General features: G+C 48.9%; 1 protein-coding gene across 1 annotated transcript in view; it reads left to right on the top strand.

The window, feature by feature from the left end:
- The window catches only part of COL4A1 (collagen type IV alpha 1 chain), a 237,364-nt gene that overhangs the window by 197,639 nt on the left and 23,054 nt on the right, over positions 1 to 16,671 (top strand). Inside the window, exons 40-45 of the mRNA XM_060259360.1 lie at positions 5,443 to 5,541; positions 7,065 to 7,115; positions 11,417 to 11,602; positions 12,396 to 12,529; positions 14,190 to 14,262; positions 16,137 to 16,208. Coding sequence (XP_060115343.1) covers positions 5,443 to 5,541; positions 7,065 to 7,115; positions 11,417 to 11,602; positions 12,396 to 12,529; positions 14,190 to 14,262; positions 16,137 to 16,208 — 615 coding nt within the window. The remainder of the gene's footprint in view (positions 1 to 5,442; positions 5,542 to 7,064; positions 7,116 to 11,416; positions 11,603 to 12,395; positions 12,530 to 14,189; positions 14,263 to 16,136; positions 16,209 to 16,671) is intronic.

Below are 16,671 nucleotides of genomic sequence, written 5' to 3'. Positions count from 1 at the left end.
GAGGCCTCCACGATGGTACCGGGAGTCCAGGATCTGGCGCACCTCATATTCTTCCTCGTCATCCACCAACACTGGTGGTGGCGGCGGTGGGGAAGGAGTCCGAGCTGGGTCAGGGGGTGCAGCCGGAACAAGGAGGGAGCGATGAAACACGGGGTGAATGCGGAGGTGGGGTGGCAACTGGAGCCTGAAGGCGACGGGGTTTATTTGTTCAACGACGGGGTAGGGTCCAATGAACCGTGCATCCAGCTTGTGAGACCGACCAGGCCGGCGCAGGTAGCGAGTTGAGAGCCACACCTGATCCCCCGGCTGCACTGGAGGGCCTTCTTGCCTCTTTCGGTCCGCAGCCCGTTTATATGCCTCCTTGGCTTGCTGTAGCTGCTCTCGGAGCAAGTCTTGGCTGGCACGGAGTTCTTGCAGGTAGGCATCGACGGCGGGGACATTCGTGGGTGGTAGGATCGCTGGGAAGAACCGAGGGTGGTACCCGTAGGTTGCAGCAAACGGGGTCATTTGGGTGGATGAATGGACCGCGTTGTTGTATGCAAACTCCGCTAGGGGCAATAGAGTGGTCCAGTCATCCTGCTGGTAACAGGTGTAACAGCGGAGATATTGCTCTAGCGTGGCATTGGTGCGCTCTGTCTGGCCATCTGTCTGTGGGTGGTAGGCCGAGGACAGGTGCACTCGAGTACCCAGGCTGGAATGGAGGGCTTGCCAGAACCGAGAGGAGAACTGAGGGCCCCGATCGGAGATCAGATGGGCTGGGAGTCCATGCAGACGAAAGATGTGTTGCAGGTAAAGCTGGGCCGTCTCCTGAGCTGTGGGGAGTTTCGGGCACGGAACAAAGTGGGCCATCTTGGTAAATAGGTCGACGACCACCCAGATACAAGTCTGACCCTTGGAGCGTGGAAGTTCCGTGATGAAGTCCATCGAGATGGTATCCCAGGGTCCTGAAGATGTGGGCAAGGGCTGCAGCAACCCTGAGGGTTTGGCTGGGATGTCTTTGGCCCGTCGGCAGACGTCACAGGAGCTGACATAGCGGGCAACATCAGCGCGAACTCGTGGCCACCAGAATTCCCTTGTCAGCAAGTGGGTGGTCTTATGCTGTCCAAAGTGCCCGGCGGGTAACGAGTCGTGGGTCAGGCGTAGCACTTCTGCCCGCAAGGGCCCGGGCGGCACATAGAGGCGTTCGCGGTGTAGCAAGAGGCCGCCTCGAGTCGTGAACTCCCCTGTTGGGTCATCTTGGAGAGCCTGGAGGTGTTGCTGGACCCAGGGATCATTGGCCTGGCTAGCCCGAATGTCCTCCACGAGTGCTGGTGAAGTGGAGGTGGCTGCAAATACTGAGGGCGGCAGGATTGGAGCAGCGGGCGCGGTCTCAGTTGAGGCAGGGGCGTATTCCGGTTTTCGGGAGAGCGCGTCTGCTTTCCGGTTCTGGGTATGGGGGATGTAGGAGATCCGGAAGTCGAAGCGAGAGAAGAATAGGGACCACCGGATCTGGCGCTGGTTGAGACGGCGGGTGGTCTGGAGGTGTTCCAAGTTCCGGTGATCGGTGAGCACTTGAACAGGGTGGCGAGCCCCTTCGAGGTAATGTCGCCAAACCTCAAACGCCGCCTTGATCGCGAGCAACTCCCTCTCCCAGATGGTATAGTTCCTCTCTGCAGCAGTGAGCTGCCGCGAGTAATAGGCGCAGGGCTGTAGTGGCTGGGACGGCTCCTCGCGCTGGGACAGCACTGCTCCCAGGGCCACGTTGGAGGCATCAGCTTCCACCGTAAAGGGAAGCTGGGGGTCGGGGTATCTCAGGAGTGGCCCGGTGGCAAAGCGAGTCTTCAGGGTGGAGAAGGCGTTATCGGCCTCTGGGGACCAGTGGAAGGGTTCTTTGGGGCGGAGTAGTTGAGTCAGGGGTGTGGTCAGGGATGCGTAGGCCGGGATGAATTGCCGGTAGTAGTTGGCAAAACCGAGGAACCGCTGCAGGTCTTTGCGATTCTGAGGAGCCTGCCAGGTCAGGACCGCTTCTACTTTTTTCGGGTCCATGAGGATCCCCTGCGGTGACACGATGTGCCCAAGGAACTCGACGGAGCGCAGGTCGAAGTCGCACTTCTCCAGCTTGGCGTAGAGACCATGGGCTCGTAGGCGCTGCAGGACCTGGCGGACGTGCTCGGCGTGCTGGGCAGGATTGCGGGAGTAAATTAGGATGTCATCCAGGTATATGATCGCGAAGCGGTCGAGCAGGTCCCGGAATATGTCATTCATGAACCTCTGGAAGACAGCGGGGGCATTGGTCAGTCCGAAGGGCATTACCAGGTGCTCGTACTGCCCGTATCGGGTCCCAAACGCGGTCTTCCATTCGTCTCCGGGCCGTATGCGCACCAAATTGTACGCTCCACGGAGGTCCAGCTTGGTGTAGATTTGGGCCCCCTTTAGGCGATCCAAGAGTTCAGGGATCAGTGGTAGAGGGTACCGGTCGCGGATGGTGATCTTGTTCAGGGCCCGGTAGTCATTGCACAGCCGGAGCTCCCCACTTTTCTTCTTCACAAAGAGCACTGGAGCAGATAGGGGAGAGGTTGAGGGTCGGATGAATCCGCGTTTCAGGTTCTTGTCCAGGAAGTCTCGCAGAGCTGCCAACTCGGGCTCCGACATTGGGTACAGACGCCCCACCGGGAGTGGTGCCCCAGGTACCAAATCAATGGCACAGTCGTAGGGCCGGTGAGGGGGAAGCTGATCAGCTCCTGTCTCTTCGAAGACATCAGCAAAGTCCACATACTTCTGAGGGAGCTGAGGACCACCACTCGGGATGCCAGCTGCTAGAGTGGTGGGAGGAGTCAGATGGGGGCATGGGTCTCGGGAGCGTAGTTCCTGCTGGGCCCAGTCCACGATGGGGTTGTGCAGCTTCAGCCAGGAAAGGCCTAGAATCAGCGGGAAGCGAGGCATGCGGGCGACATCAAACCGCAGCTGTTCTTGGTGCTGCTGGACGTGGAAGGTGATGGGACAGGTCTCCTGGGTGACGGGGCCAGAACGGAGGAGGCGCCCGTCAATAGCCTCCACCAGCGACGGAATCCCTTTTGTCTGCACAGGGATCTGGTGCTGCTTCACAAAGGCGGCATCTATAAAACAGTGGGCCGCTCCCGAGTCCAGCATGGCATACACGAACAGCCAGCGTTCGTCAGGCAGACGGAGTTTGACTGGTAGCAGGAATGGCCCTGGGGTATCAGCCCGCTGTTCGGAGGACCCAGCTAGTCGCCCCAGGCTGGGGGGTCCACTTACGCCTGGGGCTGCCCTTTTGGCGGCGGTGGCAGCGAAGGTCCAGGTATCCGATGCTTAGCAGGGCAGCCAGAGGCATAGTGGCCTGCCGTGCCGCAGTAGAGGCACAGATTCTGCGTGCGGCGTCTGGTCTTTTCCTCTGGGGTCAGGCGGGGTCGAGCAGCTCCAAGCTGCATAGGCTCATCCTTGGTGCTGGTACTAGCCGGGGACGGGCGAGGAGCCAGGTAGCACGGCGCAGGGAGCTGGCGCCCTCTGGTCTTGGCTTGGCGGCGACTTTCCAGGCGGCCATCGATGCGGAGGCAGAGGGTGATAAGTTCTTGGAGCGTGGGTGGCTGCTCCACCCTGGCCAGTTCATCCAGGACCTCCTCTGCCAACCCCTCAGTAAACTGGTCCATCTGGGCAGCCTCATTCCACGCCAAGTCCTGGGTCAGGAGCTTGAATTCAGTGGCATATTGAGCCACCGAGGAGTTGCCTTGTTTCAGTGCCCTGATCTTCCGGTTGGCTGTGGCTGCTTGGACTGGGTTTGAGAAAGCAGCAGACAGGTGGGCCTCAAACCCCTGGTAATCAGTCAGTAGGGGAGAGGACGCGACCAGTAAGGGTGTGGCCCATTTGGCCGCCTGCCCCTTTAACAGACTGATGACGAAACACACCTTGGTTTTGTCATTGAGGAAGTCCCGTGCTCTCAGTTCAAAGTACAGCCGACACTGTGCTAGGAAGGCAGGAAATTCTTCCACGGCACCCCCAAATCTGTCAGGTGGGGGAACTGGGCACTTGGCTGGAGCACTGGCCGCAGGTTGTTGCTGCAAGTGCACTACTGCCTGTGTTAGCTGCTGTACCTGGGCTTGGAGCGCAGCCAGTAGTTCTGTGGTTTCACTTGCTTCAGCATCCATCCTGTGGAGTGGGTGTTTGTCGGTGGAAGCAATCTGTCACGGCTGGGGCCGGGTCAGGCAAAGTCCAGAGGCAGTCCGAGGTCTGTAGCCAGTAAGCAGGAGGGTCCGAGGCGCCAAATCCGAATCACTGTAGAAGTATCGCAGGTCTGAGGTCCAGAAGCCGAGGTCAGGGAGTCCAGAAGTCCAAAGCCAAAGTCAGGGAGTCAGGAACCAAAGTCAAGCCGGAGTGGATGCTAGAATGTCAGGGAGATGACTAGTTGCTTCCACAAAGCTTCCTCCCAAAGCCTACAGCTATATAGCCCTCTGCTGGCTGTTGCCCGTTTGGGCTAATTGCTGGCTCAGGGAGGCAGCCAGGATCCTGTTACCACTCAAGCATCCTTGCTCTTAGAAGGGCCAGAATCCTCTCAGAACTCAGGGCTCAGGGAGCGTCTTGCTTGTGAGCGTGCCGCCCTCCTCCGATCCCTGAGGTCCTGCCGGAGGCGGTCACGCACACGAGCCACCCGAGAGGGCGAGGCAGGGGGGCTGGGATCTTCTCCAGCAGGAGGCAGGGGCACTGGTGCAGGTGGCAGGGGCACAGTTTCCTCATCAGACTCAACTTCCTCTGAAGGGTCCCCAGCACCCATGACACCTTATGGGAACCCACTTCATGTCTCCTCAGTTACATGAAATGTAAATAAATACGTTTTGTTTTCTCCCAGCTTTTTAAAAATCATGTGAGATATAGTTATATTATTATTATTATTCATTTTTAAGTCAAAAAGAAATAGCTGCTGCTTCTTCATTATAAACGTTCTGAGGTGAACCCAGGATCGCCTTGTGTTAAACTCTGAACTGATTTTTACAGACTTTCAGATATCCAACCTGTTCTTCACCTGTGTAGCATTAATTCTGGAGTTACCACACTGGCTGCCTAAAAATAACTGTGTTTTAAATTAGAGGTAGTGAGAGTGTCTTGCTAAAAATAGAGAGCCAGTTTGGTGTAGTGGTTAAGTGTGTGGACTCTTATCTGGGAGAACCGGGTTTGATTCCCCACTCCTCCACTTGCAGCTGTTGGAATGGCCTTGGGTCAGCCATAGCTCTGGCAGAGGTTGTCCTTGAAAGGGCAGCTGCTGTGAGACCCCTCTCAGCCCCACCCACCTCACAGGGTGTCTGTTGTTGGGGAGGAAGGTAAAGGAGATTGTGAGCCACTCTGAGATCTGGAGTGGAGGGCGGGATATAAATCCAATATCTTCTTCTTCTTCTAACTCTACACCAAGAGACATGCTGAAACCTCAGTGACAAAAATCTTGATCCTTTGAAGGTGATCCTGGGCAGCAGGGTTTTCCTGGTTCCCATGGAGAAAAAGGACAGCCTGGCTATGACGGAATCCCAGGCATACCTGGTGCAAAAGGTGACGCAGGTAAGCAATTCCTTTCCTTCCATCTTCTTGTATGTAAGATGTTGTTATAGTAACCGAACACTGATGGAACATTCTAATTGAGGGACTGAACACTCTAACCAGATCGTTTCCATACATTTCGTAAAAAATTTCAACATTATTGAAAAGTTACATACATGCACAAGGGACTTTTTTGTAGAAAAACTCCAGCAGACACTCATTTGCATATTATGCCACACCCCCTAGCATCACCATTGTTTCACACAGGGCTTTTTTTGTAGAAAAAGCCTAGCAGGAAGTGCATATTAGGCCACACCCCGTGGCATCACCATCATTTCACACAAGGCTTTTTTTGTAGAAAAAGCCCAACAGGAACTCATCTGCATATTAGGCCACACCCCCTGATGCCAAGCCAACCGGAACTGCGTTCCTGCTCATAAAAAGCCTTGCATGTACAAGGATTAACCCTTTGTGTGAGGGGGTGTGGCCTAATATGCACTTCCTGCTAGGCTTTTTCTACAAAAAGCCTTGCATGTACAAGGATTGACCCTGTCGATATTGAAAAGAGTGGAAGGTTATTCAAGGAAATCCATGAGAAGGTGTCTAGACAAGCAGCGCTAACTACAAGGGCAATTCAGTAGACTTACTATTTATTTAAGTATGTATTTATTTATTCAACTTGTAGACCGCCCTCCCCTGGACATAGGACTCAGAGCGGTGGGTAGCATTTCCAATAACGCGTTCACAATCAAGTTAAAACAGTTAAAACCAGGGATCATTTTGTAGAAAAATAGGTGGCACTCAATAGCATATACCCCCCAGCCAAAAGCAACCTGTTGCAAGAAAGGAGAGCCCCAGGCAAGTGAGGCCTGCTTGGGCTGGCTAGAGATCCAGCCAGCCCAAGCAGGCCTCGCTCACCTGGGGCTCTCCTGGGCCACCCCACCCCCCTCAGTCAAAAGGCCAGCAAGCCACCCGCCACCCAAAATCTCATAAGAAGTGGAGAAAGGGTGGCGCAGGCATCTTCAGGGGTAAATGAGGGCTGCTGGGGGCATGGCAAAGCCCCTGGGGGCTGGCTGGCTGCCTACTCTCCTAATCCAGGGATTGTTATGCAGCTGCACCTACTATTCAATGGACAAAGTAGATGGGGAGGAAGAGGGGAAACCCTCAGAAAGGTTCAGGAGCTGTGCTCCTGTGAGCTCCTGCTGAATCTGAGACCTGGTTAAAACAATAAATAATAAGACAAGAAGCAATTACAGATTATGCTTAAAATATACCAGTTTGGATCCAAACCCCTTGTGAGGACAGGAGAGAAAGGAAGGAGCCAGGCTTGATGAAGGCGATTGCCGTCCTCAGCCAGAGGCCTGGTGGGACCTCTCTGTCTTTTTACAGGCCCTGTGGAACTGCACTTAGTGTTCTCTGACTTCCACGCTCTGCACATGCTACTCTCTCCCAACACCTGGGAGGCACTTAACACAAATAACAGATTTGTGAATGAGGGCTAATTGTTGTTGCATTTTCTCAGCAGGATTCCCTTTGTCTTGCAGGTCTTCCAGGCAGAGGACTTCCTGGTCTCCTGGGTGAAAAAGGAGAGAAAGGTAATACCCACAGGACTGGATGTAAAGCCAAATAAATAGACAGGGATGTAGAAATCTGAAATATGGATCTTCTGATTAGATGGATGCATCGTCTTGAGAATAGCTTCGAAGAACCCGTTGGCGCTATTAGGAAGTTGTAATTTGAGTACATTTTAAATGCTTTGTCACATCTGCCCAACAGGAAGATGTGTGTCGTGTGCATTTCAGATCCAGGTGATAGAAAGAGAATTATTGACTTTTTTTTTTAAAGTTATTGACTGGCAGAAATTGGAAAGGGTTGTCCTGGCATCAAAGGCACGACCAAAAATGAATCTTGACTAGTTCTGTTCTGAAAGCCAGTGGAGTTACCAAGGCAATAGTCAGGAAGTAGGTCAAGGACAAAGGAAAGAACAGGCAGGAAGATATGGACCAATTTCCCACTCACCTTACGCCGCTCTCACGTTCCTCTTTTCAGCGGGGCTTCATTCCAATTTCACACTATCTTCCCTGGGGCTGCAAATAACGGTGTTTTTGCGCAGCAAACAGAAACCTCTAAAAATCAGTTTCTGTTTGCTGCATGAAAATGGCGACGTTGCTTGCAGCCCTGGGGCAGATCGTGTGAAATCGGAAGGAAGCTCCGCTGAGGAGACGAATGTGAGAGCGGCGTAAGGTGAGTGGGAAATTGATGATGGATTCAAGTGTCAGGCAGTCCAAAGAGACCACCCAGGGACTCCAAAATCTGGAAGGCACAATCTTCAAATCTGTTACCCTAAGTGGTTGTGAGGATCTCCTGAGTTTGTTAGGAGAATTAGCTAGGAGACTCAAACAAGCAAGAGGGGGTAACAAGCAGGATCTCCACCGATGTTTACGAGGATTTTTCCCTCAGCAGAACCCTCAAATGAATCAGGTCTTAGTTAACGAAATGGTTTTTATTAAACAAAATTAAAAGAAATAAAAGTCAAACTTATTAACTGAAACAGCACTCTACAAACACTCGTACAAGTTCAGAAAACAAAGGTGGTGGTAGCTTTATAGAGACAAGAAGGGAACTTATTTTACATGGGGCTATATTTACCTATTCCAGAACAGAGATTCGAGGAGAAAGGTGAGCAGAACGAACCAGCATTCCACTCAGAGAAGGCGTTGTACCCAGTTCTGTATTGGGAGTGTAATTTAGTGGATGTCTAGATAATGCACGCGCATACACACACAGAGGTAGAGCGTGTTAAGCAAAAAAGGAGCAAGGGAGATATTATACAGGCAGCCTTAATGGTCAGAGCTGCCCTCTATATCTGCTGCCCCCTTATAATGTCCCTTGGTAGCTAAGGCTGCTGGGCCCTACTCGGTAGCAGTTGAATTGTGATGCCAGCCCCACCACACCCACTTCCACATGCACCCATCTAGAACCCCTCGTACTAACAATAGGCTTGGACCACCAGAGGTAGTCAGGGGTGCGTGGGACTCATAGCTGCAAGTATAGATGTCTTCCTGATGAGTGAGACACCAGGGTATGAATAATAAACTATCCTCCTTGCCATTTCCTCAGACCGATTTCCTCTATTCTTGACATTCGTTGTATACGCAGTCAGTCTTTTTCAACATTTGTGTATTGATCAGTTTACTTTCTTAGTCTCTCGTTGAGACAAGGCAGATTACAAATGAAAGAACAGTGAAAGAGAAGCAGTATAACAACACTGCATAAACTGGATTTCACAAAGCAACAGTCAAGTTGCGCCTTTAAGACCTACAAAGTTTTATTCAGAATGTAAGCTTCTGTGTGCTAGAAGCACACTTCATCAGACAATAGGATGGAATGGCAAGCAGTCCTAAATATAGAGGAAGTAGGCAGTGAGTTAGTAGGGAGGGACGGTGGCTCAGTGGTAGAGCATCTGCTTGGGAAGCAGAAGGTCCCAGGTTCAATCCCTGGCATCTCCAAAAAAGGGTCCAGGCAAATAGGTGTGAAAAACCTCAGCTTGAGACCCTGGAGAGCCTCTGCCAGTCTGAGAAGACAGTACTGACTTTGATGGACCAAAGGTCTGATTCAGTATAAGGCAGCTTCATATGTTCATATATATGAGCACCTGAAGAAGTGAAGTATGCAGAGTCATGGAAATGTTTTTTTAAAAGAATCACAAGTTGGGGTCTGATGATTGTTAGTTTGTGTTGACTGGGCTGAAACAACAACGAAGGCAATATAAGTCAGAATAGAAGATTGATGCCTGTGGCATTAGGTATCCTGGGTGTGAAGTGCAATAAAGGAGTCTTTTGTAATGTTAGCTCTGGGTTAAAATGAGGGCATACGTTTCTCAGCGTTTGATTGAAACATGTAACACACATGTAAACATAATTCTTGTTTGCCCTTAGGAAAAAGAATACATTAAAATATAGTGGAAGATGGGTTAGTATATATAACGAGATAAACAGTTAATATCCCTTATTTGAGTATGTCAATACAAAACACATTATTCTGATACCCTATTCTGAAAGAAAAATACATTGGAATACTGTGGATATATAGCTATACTTGCTGAAAATGGGTTTAGTATATGTAATAAGATAAAAAAACAATATCCCTGTTCAGTCTTGGGGAGGTATTTGTTCCAAGTTTCATAATAATTTGTAATTCAGCAACTTCCCTCTCCGTTCTGTTCTTGAAGTTCCTTTGCAGCAAAACAGCAACTTTGACAGTTAGAGAATACTGAACTATACAGAGTGTGTAGTACATCCAGTAAGCAATGCAGCATAAGGGGGGAGGAAAAGAAGGCTGCCCAACAATTCCACAAAGCTGTCTCTGAAGATGTGAGCAGTGACTCACAAAAACTGTACCCTACCCCCAATTTTGTAAGTCTTTAAGGTGCTACTGGATTCTTACTCATTTCCTACTAACAATTTCACAGGCACTTAAAATTGCGTCTTTATTACCTATACAGAAATTGTCCTCCTACAGAATTCCGCTTTATTGCTTCCCTCTAAGCAAATGTTCCATCTAAACAATTTCGTTTTATACATTCTGTGAAATGGCTGAAGGGTGGGAAGTTTCTTGGCTTATCAGCAAGCCTTTCCATCAGGTGGGAGCCACAATGGAGAAAGCTTGGGTACAGGCCACTGTTTGGTGTAGTGGTTAAGTATGTGGCCTTTACCTGGGAGAACCGAGTTTGATTCCCCACTCCTCCACTTGCAGCTGCTAGAATGGCCTTGGGTCAACCATCGCTCTTGCAGAGGTTGTCCTTGAAAGGGCAGTTTCTGGGGAGAGCTCTCTCAGCCCCACCCACTTCACAGGGTGTCTGTTGTGGGGGAAGAAGATAAAGGAGATTGTAAGCCACTCTGAGACTCTGACCGATTTCCCACTTACCTTACGCTACTCTCATGTTCCTCTTCTCAGCAGGGCTTCCTTCCGATTTCACACTGTCTGCCCCGGGGCTACAGCTAACATCACCTTTTTCGCAAGGCAAACAGAAACCTCTAAAAACCGGTTTCTGTTTGTGGCATAAAAAACCCGACGCTAGCTGCAGCCCTGGGGCAGACAGTGTGAAATCAGAAGGAAGCCCCGCTGAGAAGAGGAATGTGAGAGCAGCGTAAGGTGAGTGGGAAATCGGTCTCTGATTCAGAGAGAAGGGTGGGGTATAAATCTGCAGTCTTCTTCTTCTTCACCTCTTTCTCAGGTGGCACCTTCAAGAGGCTTGGCTCAGATGAGCAAAGATGTCTCAATGAAACATATCAAGAGAGGTGGTCCTGTAGATGAGATGGTCCTAGGCCTAGAGCTTCTTTGTACGTCAGAACCAGCTATTGAACTTAGGAACTAATTAGTAACCCAAAGACTTAGAACAGGCATACTCCATTTTGCACCAGGTGCAGCATCCAAGAGATCTTCAAGAGCAAACCCATGTAGAATGTATTGCAGTAGTCTAGAGTTGAGGTTATCATGGCATGGATCCACACAACATTCTGGGAAGGCTGAACGTGTGCCTGGGGGAGGGGAATGAGCAGCAGGGTGATGGCAAACTATTCCACCCCCACCCCCGTGACTGATGTGTGTGTGTCTGTATGCATACCAGTGTACACGTCTCTCCTTAGGAAGAAGTCCAAAATGGTGGACGTCTTCAGAATTGACATGTGCAATGAAGAGCAACTTCTTCTGCAAAATAATCCAATGCAGAACCACCAGCAAGGAAAAGTATTTTGTACTGTGCAAGGGCTGTAAAACAGTACCTTCGCTGTCTTTTTGAATTTTATCCTTGCGGAATGAAATGTTTACTTTTTCTCTTTTTTAAAATTCTAGACGTGGTTTATCTAACCAAAATTAGGGTTGTTTTAAATCTTAGGTACACAAGGAGATGTGGGCTTCCCGGGAGCTCCAGGAAGTCCGGGGATTCCTGGTGGAAAAGGGGAACCAGGATTTGTGGGTCCACAAGGTCCCCAAGGCCAGCCGGGCATTCCGGGATTACCAGGCAGAGTCATGGACGGACCTAAGGGAGACCGGGGGCCTCAAGGTCGGCCAGGGATTCAAGGTAAGGGAACTGTAGTTAATAATGTGCAGACTGGGCGAATTTGATGGGCAGTGACTATCACATGTAAAGGTTTATTGTCTACTCAGCCCAGCAGCATCTGTTTCTTCTCCCCCCCACCCGCCCCCAGGTGTCTTGTTGCAGGTCCTTCTTAAAGCAGACTGAATTTTTTATGAGAGCACTGGAAAATGTAGTTTGTTCATTGCAGTCCTTGTAACTTGGGACCTTGTTGTACACTACAAACAAATGGCTAATCCAAGATGAATGCAACTTTTAAAATGGCATCTTGTGTTTCTTTTAATAACAGTCTGCCCTGAAAAACGAAACATTTGTTGATTTGTTGAATTTAATTTCAAATTCCCCTCTGTTTGTAGCAGAAGATGAGTTGATATAGAAAATTCTCCACCCGCAGAATTCCGCTTTACTGCTTCCCTGTTCCCTCTAAGCTTATGCGTTTTATGCATTCTGTGAAATTTTGAGGGATTTTTTGTTGTTGTTTAATGCATTTTGTGAAATTTCTAGGGTTTGGGGTTTTTTTCGTTTTATGCATTCTGTGAAATTTTGAGGGATTTTTTTATTTTATGCATTCTGTGAAATTTCGTTTTATTTTGTTTTATGCATTCTGTGAAATTTCGTTGTATTCCGTTTTATACGTTCTGTGAAATGACTGAAGTGTGGGAGGTCTCTTGGGGCAATATGCTGATATATTTCAAGGCTGTTGCTTCCTTTAACCCACAGAATTAACTAAAGCCCCATCTTTATGTTGCCAATAAATGATTTGTCCACTCTTCTTTAGGGCAACCTGGACCACCTGGATCTCCAGGAGTCCCTGGACTGTCAGGGGCAAAAGGAGAAAAGGGAAGCCCGGGTTGGCCAGGGCCATCCGGAAGGATAGGAGTCAAAGGTGACCTAGGACCCCAAGGAGTCCCTGTAAGTCAATTTTTAGGAGCACAAGTGATTTCTTGATCCTAGCAGCAGATTATGGCATAGTCTCATAGTGGTTAACTTTTTTACTTATCAAGAATGAATGTTCAACAGAAGATAAATACTCTGCTTTACACCAGTGTTCTTGAAATTGTGCAGGTGGTACATACCTTCCACAAAAGCATTCTATGTACAGAGTAGTCATTTATTTTCATTAGATACTAGTCAGTTTGGAAGGGACCTTGGGTGGATCTAGGTCCGGTGACGAGGTTTTGTACCAGACAGCCAGTTTGGAGTAGACTTTGATCTGGACAACCAGGTTTGATTCTCCCACTCCTCTACTCACTGGTGTGACCTTGGGTCAGTCACAACTTCTGTCAGCTGTTCTCTCAAGAGCTCTCTCAGCCCCATCTACCTCAAAGGCTGTCTGTTGTGGGAAGGAGAAGGAAAAGGAGATTGTAAGCCACTCCAAGACTCTGAGTGAAGGGCTGGGTACAAATCCAATCTCTTCTTCTCTTCTACTTTGGAAACTACTTCTCCCTTCCTTGTATGGCCATTTTGAGCCCCTTCCCTGTTGCTGAGCGCATTCTGCTGGTCAAAGCCCACTTTTGCTACAGCCGTTTCTTGTCTGCAGAATGGTTGGAGTGTTGGTCTCCATTATGAATTGTTAAGTGTTATTTGGAGCTCGTAGAAGCCTTATGTGAAGCAAGGCATACAGCGCATCCCTGTTGCGTACTTTTGCCTTGCTGCTTTCATCCTTTCCACTGGCTAAAAGAGGACTTGGAGCGTTGGGCTCTGTTCTACTCTACAACTCATTATACCACATCCCGGATTTTGAAATTGAAAGAATGAATTACCAGCTATGAGTATTTGAATTGTATATGGGAGTGGTCTCTACTTGCACTTTATTGATGCTCTTTATATATGTGTTTTTACTACAAGTAATTTTTCATTATATAAATCATTTAAATTATTGAGGTTTCTCTTGACTTGGATGCCTTTGGCTGTGTACCTGTCCTTCGTTTCACATTACTCTTTTTGGGTTGCAGCAATCCCCAGGTAGGGGCAGAGGACCGCCCCCCCCTTCAGGGTCAACAGAAAGCAGGGGTGGGGAAGGGAAATGTCTGCTGGGCACTCCATTATTCCCCATGGAGATTTATTCCCATAAGAAATAATGGAGATTTGATCTGTGGGTATCTGGGGCTGGGGGGGCATGTTTTTTAAGGTAGGGGGTGCCAAATTTTCCATATAGCATCCAGTGCCTCTCCCCAAAAATACCCCTCAAGTTTCAAAAAGATTGGACCAGGAGGTCCAATTCTATGAGCCCCAAAAGAAGGTGTCCCTACATTATTTCCTATGTAAGGAAGGCACTTTAAAAGGTGTGCGGTCCCTTTAGATGTGATGGCCAGAACTCTTTTGAAGTTCAATTGTGCTTGTCACACCCTTGCTCCTGGCTCCACCCCCAAAATCTTCTGGCTCCACCCCAAAGTCTCCTGGCTCCACCCCCAAAGCCCCCAGCTATTTCTTGAATTGGACTTGGCAACCCTATAGCACCCTCTGAGTGAAGGGCAGGGTATAAATCCCACATCATCTTCTTCATCATCATCATCTCTGCAAAGGGACTTGGATGACACAAGTGAGGGTTGGGTTTTTTTGTGTTGTGCAGGGAAATGCTGGCTTTCCTGGAGCGGATGGTTCAAAAGGTGACATGGGACCCCCTGGAATTCCAGGTCCTCCAGGTAGGCATAAAATATAAGTAAGCCTGGTGGAAATATACATTCTTTGAAATAACCTTTGAAACATAAATTGAAGATTATTCTAGCAGTGTGTGGCATGATCAAATAACGTATGTTATTGCTCTTCTCATATCCTAATCTGTGAGTCTTTCAGTAAAAGAGCAAAAATTCAGTGTCTTTTTCCATTAGTACTAATCAGATAGATGTAGCCAGGGGTGGAATTCTATCAGGAGCTCCTTTGCATATTAGGCCACACACCCTTGATGTAGCCAATCATCCAAGACCTTACAAGGCTCTTTTTTGTAAACTTTTGGACGATTGGCTACATCGGGTGTGTGGCCTAATATGCAAAAGAGCTCCTGCTAGAATTCCACTCCTGGACGTAGCAATGCTACTGGCAGCAGCATGGGAAACCTGCTAAGACAATTTCACCCCATGAATGAAAAAATTAATTATTTTTTGTTCCACTCCTCGCTTAATGTAAGCAGCTGGAAGCAGTCTAAAATAATGTGATATGTCTATGTGAAATGATATCACGTGAAATACGTGTAGGCAAAATGGTGTCGACTTATGGCGACCCTGTAGAGTTTTCAAGACAAGAGATATTCAGGGATGGTTTGCCATTGCCTGTCTCTGTGTAGCAACCTTGGATTTCCTTGGTGGGCTCCCAGCCAAGCAGGCTGACCCTGCTTAGCTTCCAAGATATGACAGGATCAGGTTAGCCTGGCCTATCTAGGTCAGGGCTAAAATAATATAACAGTAATCACTTTTATTGGTAAATTCATGGCATAATTACAACTTGCTTCCTTGGTCTGAGGCAGTGATGTTCTGTATTCTTGGTACTTGGGGGACAACAGTGAGAGGGCTTCTGGAGTTCTGACCCCACTGGTGGACCTCCTGATAGCACCTGGGTTTTGGCCACTGTGTGACACAGAGTGGTGGGCTAAATGGGCCATTGGCTTGATCCAAGATGGCTTCTGTTATGTTCTTATGTCTGAAGCAGTGATGTTTTGTGTTCTTGGTGCTTGGGTGGGGGGCAAGAGTGGTCCTGCTGGTGGACATCCTGATGGCACCTGGATTTTGGCCACTGTGTGGCACAGAATGTTAGACTGGATGGGACATTGGCCTGATCCAAGATGGCTTTTCTTACATTCTTATGTCTGAGGCAGTCTATTCTTGGTGCTTGGGGAGCAACATTGGGAGCTCTTCTGGAGATGGCCCCACTTATGGACCTTCTGATGCTACCAGGGTTTTGGCCACTGTGTGACAGGAGAGTGTTGAGCTGGATGGGACATTGGCCTGATCCAAGATGGCTTCTCTTAAGTTCTTGCCTGGGGCAGTGATGTTCTGTGTTCTTGGTGCTTGGGGGGGCAAGACTGGGAGAGCTTCTAGAGTTCTAGTCCCACTAGTGGACCTCCTGCTGGCACCTGGCTTTTGACCACTGTGTGGTACAGAATGTTTTATTAGATGGACCATTGACCTGATCTTATGTTTTTATGTTGATAATTCAGTGGGCTGAATCAGGACCATACAGCAACCCAGAAACAAGTTGAGAGTAGACTCAGAAGCTCTGAGAGCCTCATGGGAGCCATTTCACCCCACTGGCCAGCTTTGCCATGTTGCCTTTGGCCAGGTCGAACCCAAATGGCTCCTATGGAGCTACCAGCCTCAGCTTGCGCCTGGCTGTTGATGGCCCTCAGGAGAGCAGAAGACCAGTAAAATTCCTGGTAAGTTCACCCCTGAAGAGTCATGTGAATTAAGTATAGTTGGAAGTACATTTGGGATCAGCTTTTGGCTTGACTTAGGGCAGGAAGGTGAGTAGAGTGGAATATATATATATTTGGGAACAGGTGATTGAAGCTGTCTTCTTTCTTCAGGTCAAAAAGGTTCTTCTGGCTTCTCTGGCCTCAAAGGTGAACAAGGAGATCAAGGGGCTCCAGGTGCTAAAGGTATGGCAGGATCTTTTAAATTGGGGCTATTTAAAAACCATTACTGAATAGGAAGACAGTTCTGGGTGAAATCTGCTAAATGCCAACATTTAAATCCCACCTCAAGGGACCTCCGCCACCCTGTTTGCCTCTGACAGAGTGGGAATTATCCTAATTCAGTGTAGAGTAGAGATGGGCACAAACCGAACTATGAATCATGATTTGTGCTAAAAATGGCCAGTTCGTGGTTCGTTCCGAACTGGTTCTTCTGATCCCCCTGAACATGAACTGGCCTTTTTTCTTGGCATGTTGTTTGGTTTATGCTTGCTTTGTTTTTTCAGACACTCTGATGCCAGCATGATTCCTCAGTCCTTGCACTTCTGGTCAGTTTCCAGTGAAACTGATTAAACGCTGCAGCTCTGCTTTCCCGGCCCCCTGCAGCATCTAGTCAGTTTCACTGGAAACTGAATAGAAGCTCAGGGGC

This window comes from Heteronotia binoei, chromosome 1, assembly GCF_032191835.1.
Source record: "Heteronotia binoei isolate CCM8104 ecotype False Entrance Well chromosome 1, APGP_CSIRO_Hbin_v1, whole genome shotgun sequence".
NCBI lineage: Eukaryota > Metazoa > Chordata > Lepidosauria > Squamata > Gekkonidae > Heteronotia > Heteronotia binoei.
This window is presented reverse-complemented; position numbering and strand designations above follow the sequence as displayed.